General features: G+C 42.7%; 1 protein-coding gene across 1 annotated transcript in view; it reads left to right on the top strand.

Moving 5' to 3' along the window:
• The window catches only part of DPT (dermatopontin), a 33,914-nt gene extending 23,403 nt beyond the window's left edge, over nucleotides 1–10,511 (top strand). The window contains exons 4-5 of the mRNA XM_006029446.3: nucleotides 4,196–4,303; nucleotides 10,383–10,511. Coding sequence (XP_006029508.1) covers nucleotides 4,196–4,303; nucleotides 10,383–10,449 — 175 coding nt within the window. The 3' untranslated portion in view covers nucleotides 10,450–10,511. The remainder of the gene's footprint in view (nucleotides 1–4,195; nucleotides 4,304–10,382) is intronic.
• The last annotated feature ends 1,974 nt before the right edge of the window (nucleotides 10,512–12,485 follow it).

The raw sequence follows: 12,485 nt of genomic DNA, 5'->3' as shown, positions 1-12,485 counted from the left end.
GCCTCCTTAGCTTTTATGGTCTCCGAGAGCTGCCTCAGGAGCCCCGAATCTAGTTCTTCCCCTTGGTGTGGGGGTCTGTAGCAGACCCCTACCATCAAATCCCTTTCTCCTTGCCCCCCATGTAACCTAACCCACAAACCTTCTACTTCCTCATCCTTCGATTCCGTCTTGATGAGGGTCGATGTATATTGCTCATTGACATAGAGCGCAACCCCTCCCCCTTTCTTCCCCACCCTGTCCTTTCTGTACAGCCTATAACCTTCAATATGTACCGCCCAGTTGTGGGACGAATCCCACCAGGTTTCTGTTAGCCCTACTAAGTCATAGGTTTTTTCTGCAAGCAGGAGTGCTAGTTCATCCTGCTTGTTCCCCATGCTCCTAGCATTAGTATATGTCAGCCAACTCCCTCAGCACCCTTGGGTACCTCCCATCCAGCCCCATGGACTTATATATGTCCAGCTTTTTAAAATAGTTCCTAACCTGTTCTTTCACCACTGTTGGCTGTTCATCTCTTCCCCAAAGGCATACGGCCCCAAATCAATTCTGCCCAGGCTTCTGGGCTAATCAGATACTCAAGTGGATAAAAATGAACTTAATGCATCCCCCATTCCTGGGTTAGTTGGTTTATGTCAGTCCCTGAAGGATCCAATCAAATAATTAAATAAGTAATCAAAGTAAATGAAATCAATGCCTCCCAGGTTCCTAGGTTAATCAATTCAGGTCAGTCCCTTTAAGAATAATTCAACTCGTCAAAAACAAAATGAAAAGCCCTTCCTTTGGGTTCCTACCTTGCCCTGGCTCCTCAGGATCAGGGCTGCTCAGACATTCCAAGAGGGGAGCTCTCCTTCTGGCCACTTTCCCCAGCACTATAGGAAGGGAACACGATTAAAAAAAAAAAAAAAGAGGAAAAAAAAATTTCCTTGGCTGTGAAATGGGTATAGCATTATTTACCCACATGGAAAAGATCTGTGGGGTGGAAGTGCCAATATTTATTGGCTTTTATTACAATATCCTTCCCTGGGTGTTGTAATTTTATTTATTATTAATTCCTAAGGTGATATTTTTTCCACAGGGAGACCAAACACAACAATTACTACTACGTCCAAACTAAAAAAAAAAAAATCTTATTAAGAATTCAGAGATTTTATGAATATCTTTTAGCAATATATTTCCTCCTGCCAGCAGATTTTTGTTGAATTACTTCAAACCCCCCCCCCCCAAACAACCCCCTAAATCAAACCAAACAAAAAACAGAACAAAGCAAAGCAAAATCTAAAACCAATTTAAGGGGAAAAAATCTGTGCTAGTAAAAGAGGTGAAATAGAAAATCTGCTACAAAATACTGTCTTCTGGAAACGGAAATCTTCTGTCTCCCTACAGAGCAGTTACAAAAGGGCAAGCTTCCTTCACACTACTCTGCCAATGTTTCTAAAATTTAGAATCTCACCATGTTGAGAGACTTCTAGATGCTCACTTACAAAGCATCTCTCCTTTCTGTGAGCAAACCCTAAGGACTGAAAATCCCCAGTAATAAACTGTCTCTTCATATATTTTGTCAGATTTGGCGCTCAAACTACCAGCAGGGGTGAAGGACAGAGGAAGGACAATATCACAAAGTACATCTATGAGGTGAATTATCTTCATGCCCCTCTGCAGGATGGCATGCAATCAAGTTGACCTTGACATACATGAGCTTAAGGGAATACTTACATAAATGAGCACAGCTAACATCATGGAGAATAGAATTAGACAGGCAGACCACAAAGGCCTGAGTGAACTTGAACCCTCCTCTCATAGCAATATTTATAATGTCTCTCTCTAGAATGAGAGGAGTTGGCAGGCATCTGTACTCATAATAAGACAGAATTCAAAGACTCATCTTTGCACCCCATTACTTTAGCAGTTTTGTTATGTGTGCTGTTTATCACTCCTATGTGTATTACACATTAAAGGCTGAATGGAAATAAGCACAGCTTAGTGGGCATGGAGGTAGAGTTGTCAGAGGAAGGAAGACCAGGGCAAACCAATGAGGCTTCCCCTGGGATATTAGTGCACCTAAGATCAACACTGTTTGCTCTTACAAGAAGTGCCAAGGGATCTTAAGTGATCATGCAGTCAGGACGCTAATTTTTACTTCCCATCTGAAAAATGCATGGGATTAGTACAAGTGAACCAGATATCAGTGATGCCCTTTCTGCCCCTTCTGCATGTAGGTGGGCAGGGAAAAGATTGCTGTAAACTTTTACCATCCCCATATTCTGGTGAAGTGCAAGCGCCTACCCAGCCCACAGTGTAAGTTAGAATAGGCTCTGAGACAGTTTGTCTCATGCTCAGCTTCCTGTGGCCACCAAATGATTCTGGAATCAACAAACAGTTATTTGACAATACACTCTGGCCTTGCCTCTGACATGTTATTTCACCTGCTACTCTGGGGCCTGAGCCAGTGTAACAGTCCTTCCAGCAAGATACCAGCTGCCGGGGGGATGGGGGCGGTCCAGGGTTCCCACACTGGGAGTATTTCTAGAAAATTATTTGCACCCCCTGGAAGGCCCTATTATGATACTAGAGTGGCTTCAAGTGCTCTTAATATAAGATAGAATAGGGACAGATAAACTAGCAACATAACCTGTTCAAAGTCAAGCTGATTTGTCTGTGTTATGAGGTGCCTGACATTGTATTACACAAAGAACATTTCAGAGGAGCGGGGTGTTTGTACATGTGATGCTATTACCATGTACACGTGACAAAAATGTCACTGTGTGTGGCTTAATGGTGCCACACTGTACGCATGCAAGTGTTTTGGGGGTTTTAAAGATGAGTGATAGCTTTTAAAGGTAGCTCATCCCAGTGTAGTTTAGTTTGCAACAGTGCAGCTCCTGCAGCTGGTAGGACGCTTGGGGCCTTCAGGGAACAGGCTGGCTTGTCCCTGGGGCAGTGCAGGAAGGTGGCAGAAGGGCAGCTGGGTTTGCTGGCAGCTGGAGAAAGCGGCAGAGACAGTGCATGGGATGCTGAAAGCCTGGGTGGCACCCAATCCAACACTTCCCAGAGCCTGCCTGGGCTTCCAGCGCCCTGTGCACCATCCCTGCTGCCTTTTCAACTTCCAGCAAAACCAGCTGCCCTCCTGCTGCCTCCCGGCGCTGCCCCAGGGACAAGCCAGCCAGTTCCCGGGCGGCCCCAGGCATCCTGCTGGCTATAGGAGCCTGCTGAAGACAGAAGCAGCAAGGGGCCCAATCCTTTTTTTTGTTTATTTTTTTTGGCAGAGCCTTCTGGCCTCTCCCACAGCAAGGGCGGGGAGTGGGGCCATGGGGCTCACCCCAGGAAAAAGACTCATCATGCATTAGTTACTCCACATTTACAGTGGGGTTAGACTGTTGTTGCCTCTCTATAGCTCCATTGATGTAACTTCATTAGCACCTCCCTACACTTGATGTAATGCAATGATGAATCAGACAGCTGGTTTCTCTTCCTAACCTCCGCCTTTTGACATGTGATATTGGTCAAGCTCCAAGCCTTCTTGGTAATTTTGTTTATTCAACCGTAAAACAAGAGTAATAATAATGTTTTCCTACTTTCTGAGGAGATTGTAACGTTCATTTAATTAATGTTTGCAGAAGCACTTTGAGATCCTTAGATAAATTATACTGTACAACTGTGATCTGAGTCATTGTTTCTTTAATTACAAACTGGAAGGAAAATGAAAAGAAGAAAGCAGATTGCATTAGATGTTATGTCAGTATAATTCATAAATGGATAAATGCTGGTATTTGTTTGGCTTGGCAATATTTACAGTGTTCTGGGGCAAATCAAACAAAACGGAAAACGGCAGGTGAATATGCTTGAAAAGAGACAGAAGAAATAAGACTTTCAGCTCTTTCAATTCTTTTTTCACATCATTTTCTTCCTAGAATTGCTACTATATATATAGTAGCAATAGTAGTGCAATAAAGCAATAGTAGTGCACTTAGCATTACTTATGCTCTAAGTAATGCTAAGTGCACTAAAATTATCCAAAGGACTGAAGAACTAATTGCCTGGAGGAGAAACAAAATAACATTACATAGAGGTCTCTGCAGCTTGCTGTTGCTAAAGAATAAAAAGCAAAAATTCTACTGTTGGATCTGCATCCAGTAAATGCTGTTTTGTTCTACTTTTCTTCCAGACAGTAAATTCTGTTTATTTTTTCCTTTCTGTAAAGGTTAACAACAGAATATCCAGGACACTATGGGGAAGATGTGGACATGATGCTGTATGCTTATGATCATTACATCCGAGGGGCCACTACAACTTTCTCTGCTGTAGACAGGTTTGCCTCTTGCTTTGTTCTGTTGTCGGAAGGGGCAGAAAAAAATGGACATTCCCTTCTTGCAGCAACCAACTATACATATCTAGAATAAAACATTTGCTGTACTGGATTTAACTATTGCTTCATCAGCTGTGGCAGCTAACTGGTATGGCTCAAGGACTAATATCTGGTTCTTCAGATACAAGACCAAAGCCCATAATGAACTCTTTTAATATGTCTTTAGTTATGGGTCTTGGGTAGAAAGCTCACTTGGAATATGAGCTTCAATCAAATTAAGTGGTGTTTGAATCTAACCTTTTTTTTTGGTTCTAGACCTTTATAAAAGTAGGTAGCCCTTTAACAATCCAGTCTGAGTAAACTGTCATGCAGAAGGACAAAGGGCTTTATTGTAGCTAACCTTTCAAAAGGCAGGTACATAGCCAGCAGTGTGTAGAGTGCTTGGTGTTTTCCTCAGGGAACACAGGACTGCCAGGAGAGGCATAACAGGGCAGCGCTGTGCCCTGGGCACCTTTGGCAGCTTTCTCCCCAAAAGGTGAGGCCCAGGGCTAATGCCCTGCTACTGACTGCCAGAGTGGTTGTGGTATGCTTAGTGTCCCTCCTACTTAGGTACAGGCTCAGCCTATGTACACCAGCAGCTGTTGCTCTGTTATCACGCAGTTTTACTTAACAAATGAGGAATCATTACCCGTGTGGATTCCTGACCCCAATGATACAAACCTCCTAAACCACTTTATTGTAGGTTGGGCAGACCTCTGTGTGGCAGGGCACTTGGGGTGCCTGCCACTTCAAGGGGTCAGGAAATCTGCAAAGCTGCTGGCAGGTGTGGGCCAAGGCTAATTGAGTCAGCTGACTCAGAGAGCCAGCAGGTAAGGCTAAGCTGGGTAGAGGAAGTCACCTGACTCCAGGAGGGCTGGGCTTAGAGCACATATAAACCAGCAGTAACATTTTAGAGCCTGCTGAGAGCTTACCATCTCAGCAGAATGGCTGCAGCTCTAGTAGGTCAACTTGAAGAGTAATACCTAAAGCAGTCTGGAGGTTTGGAAAGGAACTAAAGGGAGGAGGAGGTTCCTTGGGACCCAGAGAGGGGTCTAGAGCCCAGACTGAGGGGCTGAGAGTATGGGACCAGAGAGGGTCCAGAAGCCTTGTAAGAGGCTGAGAGTGTAGGACCAGTGTGAGGGTCCAAGAACCCCAGAGGAGGGGCTAAGTGAAGAAAACAGCAGTGAGGATGCCATCTGTGAGGCATAGGGCATTGTGTAGGGGAGGAATGAAGCCATGGAATTAGCCTGTAAGGCAGAGGCCACTGGCACCTGCTAGTCATTTGAAGACAATTTGGGAAGCCCTGGAGCAGCCTCTTTCATATCAAAGTAAGACATCAAGGCATGGCAGGAAACTGAAGGGGTGATTGCCTAAAAAGTGAGGGCTGTACAAACTCCAGGGGCTTCACAGCCACCCCTGAAAGGACTCCCTGCTACACTCTGTCTCCAACATGCAGAGGCTGAAGTTGTTCTGGTGTCAAGTACACTAATGTAGTGAAGATTGTATTTGGCTACCTTTGGCAGAATTTACCTACTCACAGGGAAAGTTTTTTTTCAAAGTTTAAACATGGAGTGCACACAAGCAAAGTGCAGTTTCATCATCACATTGTTGCAGTTACTTAAAACTGGATTGCACCAAACACCAGTGAATGTACTGTAATATGGAACAAGATAGTAAACTAGTGTAGCAATAACCTACAATTTCCTGAATGGGAAGCTGGGTTTCAGGCAGGAGGAGTCATGCAGAAAGATGAAGCTATTAGTTTTCTGGATGATTAGTAAGACAGGATCCTTGATTATGCGTTAGGCTAAAAAAGGGGAAGATTTCAAATGGGGAACTTTACCTATATGATTCTCCTGAGTCTCCTGCCTTTTACATGGCCAAACTTGCAGAGCATCAGTGGTGTTACACTGCTGTATAACTGTGGGTACAAAGGTGTAGCATTAGGCCCTGTATTGCTAAGTCTGCTGGGGGAAAGACAGGCACAGAGAATTCAGGTTACTGGAATACACCTGTTCCTTTATAAGAAGTAAGAGTTAATTGCTTTACCTATTTCAGGCCTGACCATTATCTATCATTAGCATTTGTTATTGCTGCATAAGTAGGGTCCTGTGTATAATGTGATCATGCAGTCATGCCAATGGATGTGTAATTGCTCTGTTTTTGAAGTTTCTTCCTCATTATGTTCCAAAATTTTTACTGCAAAAAAGAAAAAGAATAGAAAGCAAATTAGTAAACTCAAACATGAATCAAATGGAAATCAATGCAGCACTACTTGCCTGAATCTGCAGATGGCCTAAAACAGGGGGGTCTGAGAAGACTGAGATGCTCAGATTAAACTGTGTGGAGAGCTGAATGTGAAATTTAATAATGACATTGCACACGTCACAGCAGTTAGCTGTTGCACTGCTATTCAGTTTGTCCGAGATGTCAGGTTAACTGGTGAAGCCATCATTACTGATGTAGATAGTGAGTTTGGGTGCACCAACTCAGCTAGCTCCTTCCAAGAATGGCTTGGTGAAGAGTCAAATACCCACCCCAAGAATGGCTTGGTGAAGAGTCAAATCCCCCTCCCATCCACTCAAGGGTAAAGCTGACTGCATCCCTGACTCAGAGGGAGGAAAGGAGAAGTGTATTGGTCACTGTGACCTGCCCAGTCATCTGCTAGGATCACTAGGGCTTCTCTGGGTTAGGTCATACCCTGTTCACTCCACCTTTCAGCATCCATTTGACATAGGATATGTGCAAGATAGAACAATTGTCTGACCAAGCGAACATGTTTACACAAGACGCTTACCATGCATTAGCTTAATAACACTGCACAGTAGCGTGGCAGTTAAAAACCGTGCTAATAGCCTACTGTACAGTGTTAATAGGCTAATGCACAGTAAGCATCACAAAATAACTGTGTGGTGGTGCTACTGTGCAGTAACTTTAGTTACTGTACATTTAGTTAGTACTTCATTAAGCAAATACTAAACTAAATGTGGGGTGCATCTACACACGTGCATTTACTGCAAAGTAACCAAAACTACTGTGCAATACAGATGCATGTCTACACGTGCACACCCGTACTGCACAGTAAATATGGTGACTTATGCTAACTGGAGCATAAATTTGATACCTGTGTCATGCAAGTATCAAAGTTATGCCCGAGTAGTTACTGTGCAGTAACACATGTAGACACTTTATTGCACAGTAACAGTGTGTGTGTGTGTGTGGACTGATTTAGGATTAACTTTAGTCCCAAGTCAGTCCACACACAGAGTTAATTTACTTAAATGCCTGCAGGTGTAGATGCTGGCCTATACCTGGCTAAGCATAGTAATGTACTGCACAGTAAATTTAAGGTAGTGTAAATGCACGTGTAGACATGCCCACCCAATAACTATGGTATATTGATGAACTTGTAGATGCACCCAGTAAGTGGCAGCTTTTCTGTCCTTATTGTAGACCTGTTGTAGCTGTGAAGGTTCAGGGAATATGCAAGAAACAGGATTTGTGATATGGGATAATAGCATTTATTGGACAAACTCACAGCTGGTGACCAGAGGAAGGGCATTTTATATTCCCTCACCTCACAAAACTTGCTTCTATACATTTGTTGGCAGCCACAGCCTTTGGGCCAAACCCAAAAGATCTTGGAAGAGAAAGAAATGGGCCACAGAAGCCAATGCCAGCTGCACATTTTCTGGTGCACATCTAACTGAAAATTAATAATATTGTATACGTGGTGTTATACATAGTGAACAGTTTCTTAACTTCTGTGAGACTCATCAGGGTAAGCTGCACAAAAGCCTCTAGACAGATCACTGGATGCAAACATGTCAGGTATTTTAGGCCTTTCATTAGGTTTCACCAGACAAAAAAAAAAAAAAGAGGAAATAGATTATTTAGGGATTGAAGAATTTCTCTGATTTCCCTGCAAGGTTAGAAACCCAGACACCACCAGGCATATGAAAACCAGAGAGTGAAAGTAAAAGTCAAGCTGCTCTATCCAAGCTCACAGATGTGTTTATGAGATAAATTAAATAGCTTCAGTGTTGCAAAATATGTCCCTGGTCCTGTGAAGACTTGCATATACATTTACGCTTAACTTTAAACACAATACTTATTCAAATACCTTAAAATGAAGCACATGTCTGTATGCTTAAGTGTTTGCAAGATCAAGACCCTCATTAACATTTCAGGAGTCTTTCCATTTTTAAAAACCTTAATAGATGGTATTACTAATACATGAAAGTAAAACATTATTTTAAATAGGTCTGATTCTTATCTGGCAATGTCCCTTTATGGAAAAAAATGATTAGATCCAAGGGCAAAAGAACCACCTAGGGCAAAGGTGGGGTGGAGGAGAATTATGCTGACTACTGGAGAGCAGGGGAAGGAGGAGTGAGAAAAAGGCAGGGGGGATAGAAGCGTACCTACCTCAGCTCTCCTCATTGGGGCAACAGCTGCTGCTGTAGCAGTGTGGGCTTGGGCTGCTGCAGCTGAGGGACAGGCAGTGTCATGGACTCCTTGGGCCATGTCTAGTGCCCTGTCCATTTCCCCACCCCTGGTCCCAGGGCTATGCCTCACATGGCAGTCTCCTGTTAAGCAGTATTTTTCCATCACCTTCCCCCACCCCCTACAGACACACTATTGGTCATGGGGCCACACCTGCCCAGTTCATAGGCTTTGCAGCACTTTCTGTGGCAAAGACTCCTGGAGACAGGGGGCATACTGGCATGCCCTATAAGCAGGTTGCCAGTGTTGGTGCCCCATTTGCCCCCTGCCTATTGCTATTGATTAGATCTGAGCTTTTGAATGGAAAGCCTCCACCAAAACAGCTGCTAATTTAATGGGCCATAATTTTGAATTGCAAAACCTTATTCAGTCCAGGTTTTCTGTAGTTTTGGAGGCCTGAGAGATAGAAAGGGTAGTAAATGCCTGTGACCTGCTACATGCATCACTGATGATATTAAAATTAAACTAAAAATATGATTTGTACTGCACTGAGCCACTTGCCTGAGCAACTGACAGTCAAATATAGCTAGCCAGGCAATATCTCCACTTTCACCCCATACAGCTTTAAACCTTGCTAAGTAATACGAGGCAGATGCTGTTCCTCATGGTTAGTAAAAAAATGAGTAGCATCTCGAACAGACTGAATGAAGCATACAGAAAATGAAAGTTGAACTGAGAAGGCTTTGGTCAACCTAGACTCCAGGGGTGAAATTCTTCTCTCACTTACACCATTGTAAATCAAGAATAGCTTACTGAAGTCAATGGAGGTGCACAGCAGTATAAGCAAGAGCAAAATATGCCTCAGTTCTGCATAGCAGCACCTACAGACAGGACATACAGCTGCATCATCTATGGGGAGCCTACTGATGGAAGATGACTCTTGTAGAAAAATGTCCCATTTCAGCCCTTCTTGTAATATGACCAGCCCAATAATACAGGTTCAAGGCTGGACAATTACCTGTATTTGAAACTTTTGACATCTTCAACCCCTGTGAAAAACTGCCATTTGGTAATATTTTACAAGTGACCAAGCACCACATGGCTGAAGACACCACTACTTAGAATGACAAGGGTGTTCAGCATCTCTGACTTCCTCATTCTTTCGCCTCTTTGATTAACTTATTAGTGTGTATATCAAATAATGCCCAGTATAGGAGTGTATTTAGTGAGATACTGAGAACTGGGCTGAAACCCATCCATTCATTTCACATTACTTAGTAACACATCACATGGCAATGACCATGGATGAGAACAGGCCTGGCTCTTCTTTAGGTCACTGCTTTGAAGCTGACTCAGGCTTGATCACAGTCAAGTCATCACCTTCTGATGAACTCAAAGTTCTGATGCCCTTGATGTTAAGGAAAGGGCATTGAAACATTGACCTGCCTTTTGTAATAGCAGAGCACATAATACTCAGAGGCCTAGCATGAGGCAGACAGGAAGTATTTTCTTTCTGAAGAACCCTTTTATATAGATGTGGCCTCTAGTGTTTCCCTCGTCTCACTGATGTCTGTTTCTCCTTTTTCTTCCCATGCAGGGATCGCCAGTGGAAGTTCATTGTCTGCCGGATGACAGATTTCAACTGTCAGTTTGAGAATGCTTAGACATAGTGACTCTATCAAACTTGGGGCGGGGGGAGGACGAAAAGGAAAAGGACAATCTTACAGATCTTTTTTTCTCTCTCGGAGCTGTTTAACTTCAATACCAACCCAATGCACCCTTTGGTCTAGTAACATGCTTATAACTGCACTTTTGGAGGATTCTCTTCATTTTCCTTTGTGGCTGCATCTCCCAGTTAAAATGCTTATAATGTGCAACACATTTTATTAACAGCTGCTCTTTCATATCTAGCCACTATGACCTCACACCATTTTATTTTGCATTGCCTAGTATCTCTGTACAAAATGCTTTGTATCCCTGATCACTACCCACATGGTTCAAATGCAAGAAAAGCCATCTAGTGCATACCTCACTAATTTTTCATACCTCTGTGCACACAAATCCCTGTAATTGCTATCAGCATTTATGAGTTTAGGCAGTGCTGCAACAAGACTCTGGCATTCTCTATAATACTGGGGATAAGCCCTGGATACAGCTATCAGTGTAACCTCATTTTTTCCAATGCCAGTGTATATAGGGTAATGACATTATTTGCACAAGAGGAAATTTTACCCCTGATGAGAACCAAAGGAAAAAGCAAATAGTAGCTTCATCCATCTACATTTGGAGACCAATTCTCCTTTCCACTAAGGTCCCTTTATATTCTGATTTGCATCTTGGTGCTTTTGACTGTAATACCAGCTCACTGCACCTTTTGGTATAGTAATATGCCTAGAAGTTTCAGCAGAGCTGCATTAATTGCTGTAATAGTGTTGTTACTGTGATGGTCCAGGGAATATGCAAGAAGAAAGATTTTTTAACTTTATTTCACATGATGCGTTCCTACCCAAAAGCTTGTTTAACATTCCTTGCAACTATGGAGTTGATCCAATAAAAGATATTACCTCACAAGTCTTGCTTCTCTGACAGATGAAATCAGGGCAAATCCCCAGAGTAAAGAAGGCCTCCATTACTCACTAAACACACTGCCTTGGCCATATATTGTTATCAGGAGTCCACTCTTCAGGTGAACTAGGCTATCACCATTGACAACATTCTTGGCTCACATTGGATCGATAAAAAACAGTGACCTTGACTGAACTTAAATTTTTCCAGTTTGGAAGTCTTGTTCCCAGCATGTATGCCTTAAAAAAGTCCATACAGTTGTTAGTACTAAGATGTGATGTCCTTTTGGTGGCTTAGTTTGATGTTTGGAAGTGTTAACCTTCAAACTTACCTTGGACCTTTAATAGTTCAAAATGGCACTCGCACAGCTGCAGTCCAATAAGGAAGACTGATAACCTCCTCAGGTAGGTAATGTTTCATACATTGTGCATTTGCAAGCATTCATGGCTTGATCCTTCACCCAAGAAAGTCAATGGCCCGCTTCCCATTGACATAAGATCAGGCTTATAATGAAAGCATGCATCAAATTAAAATTCTAAGAGCAATTGGTAATTGTCAATTTCCTTCTTCCAAGCATCTCTCCTCGCTTGGATTTCTATTAACATACTATCAAGTGTTATCCTTCATACCACACTGGTGAAATAAATGAATTCAATACATTTTCCAATGCATTAGCCTTGTTTTTTCTTTTTTTTAAACTAATTGTTCACTTTACTCATTAATTTGCTAAAAGCTCAGTCATTTGCAGTGGGTATCACAGCAATTAGTGAGGTTCTGTTTCAGTCAGTTATGGAGACAAAGAAGACCAGAGGGAGGGAGAAATTAGGGGACACAGGAAAGAGAGAAGTTTCTTACTGACATTAACAGAGATGGAGAAGTGAGGAAGTTCCAATAAGCAGGAGCTACAGAGAAGGGCCTTACACCACCAGCAGCAATGGGAGAGGAAATGTAGTTTAAATTCATAGGATTTTTGGTTCTCTGTAGAAACACCTCTTGATAGACACCTGCCACTCTCGATTATGTCCTGCTTATTTTTCGTCTCAGTCTATTTAGACCGTAAACTACATGGGACATAAACTATCTCTGGCTGGCTTCATCTACCCTACAAATTCTCTCTGCATTAGCAGGACCATCT

The sequence above is a fragment of the Alligator sinensis genome, unplaced genomic scaffold (genome assembly GCF_000455745.1).
Source record: "Alligator sinensis unplaced genomic scaffold, ASM45574v1 scaffold327_1, whole genome shotgun sequence".
Lineage (NCBI taxonomy): Eukaryota > Metazoa > Chordata > Crocodylia > Alligatoridae > Alligator > Alligator sinensis.
The sequence above is the reverse complement of the archived record's forward strand: the minus strand, read 5'-3'. Positions and strand labels throughout refer to the sequence as shown.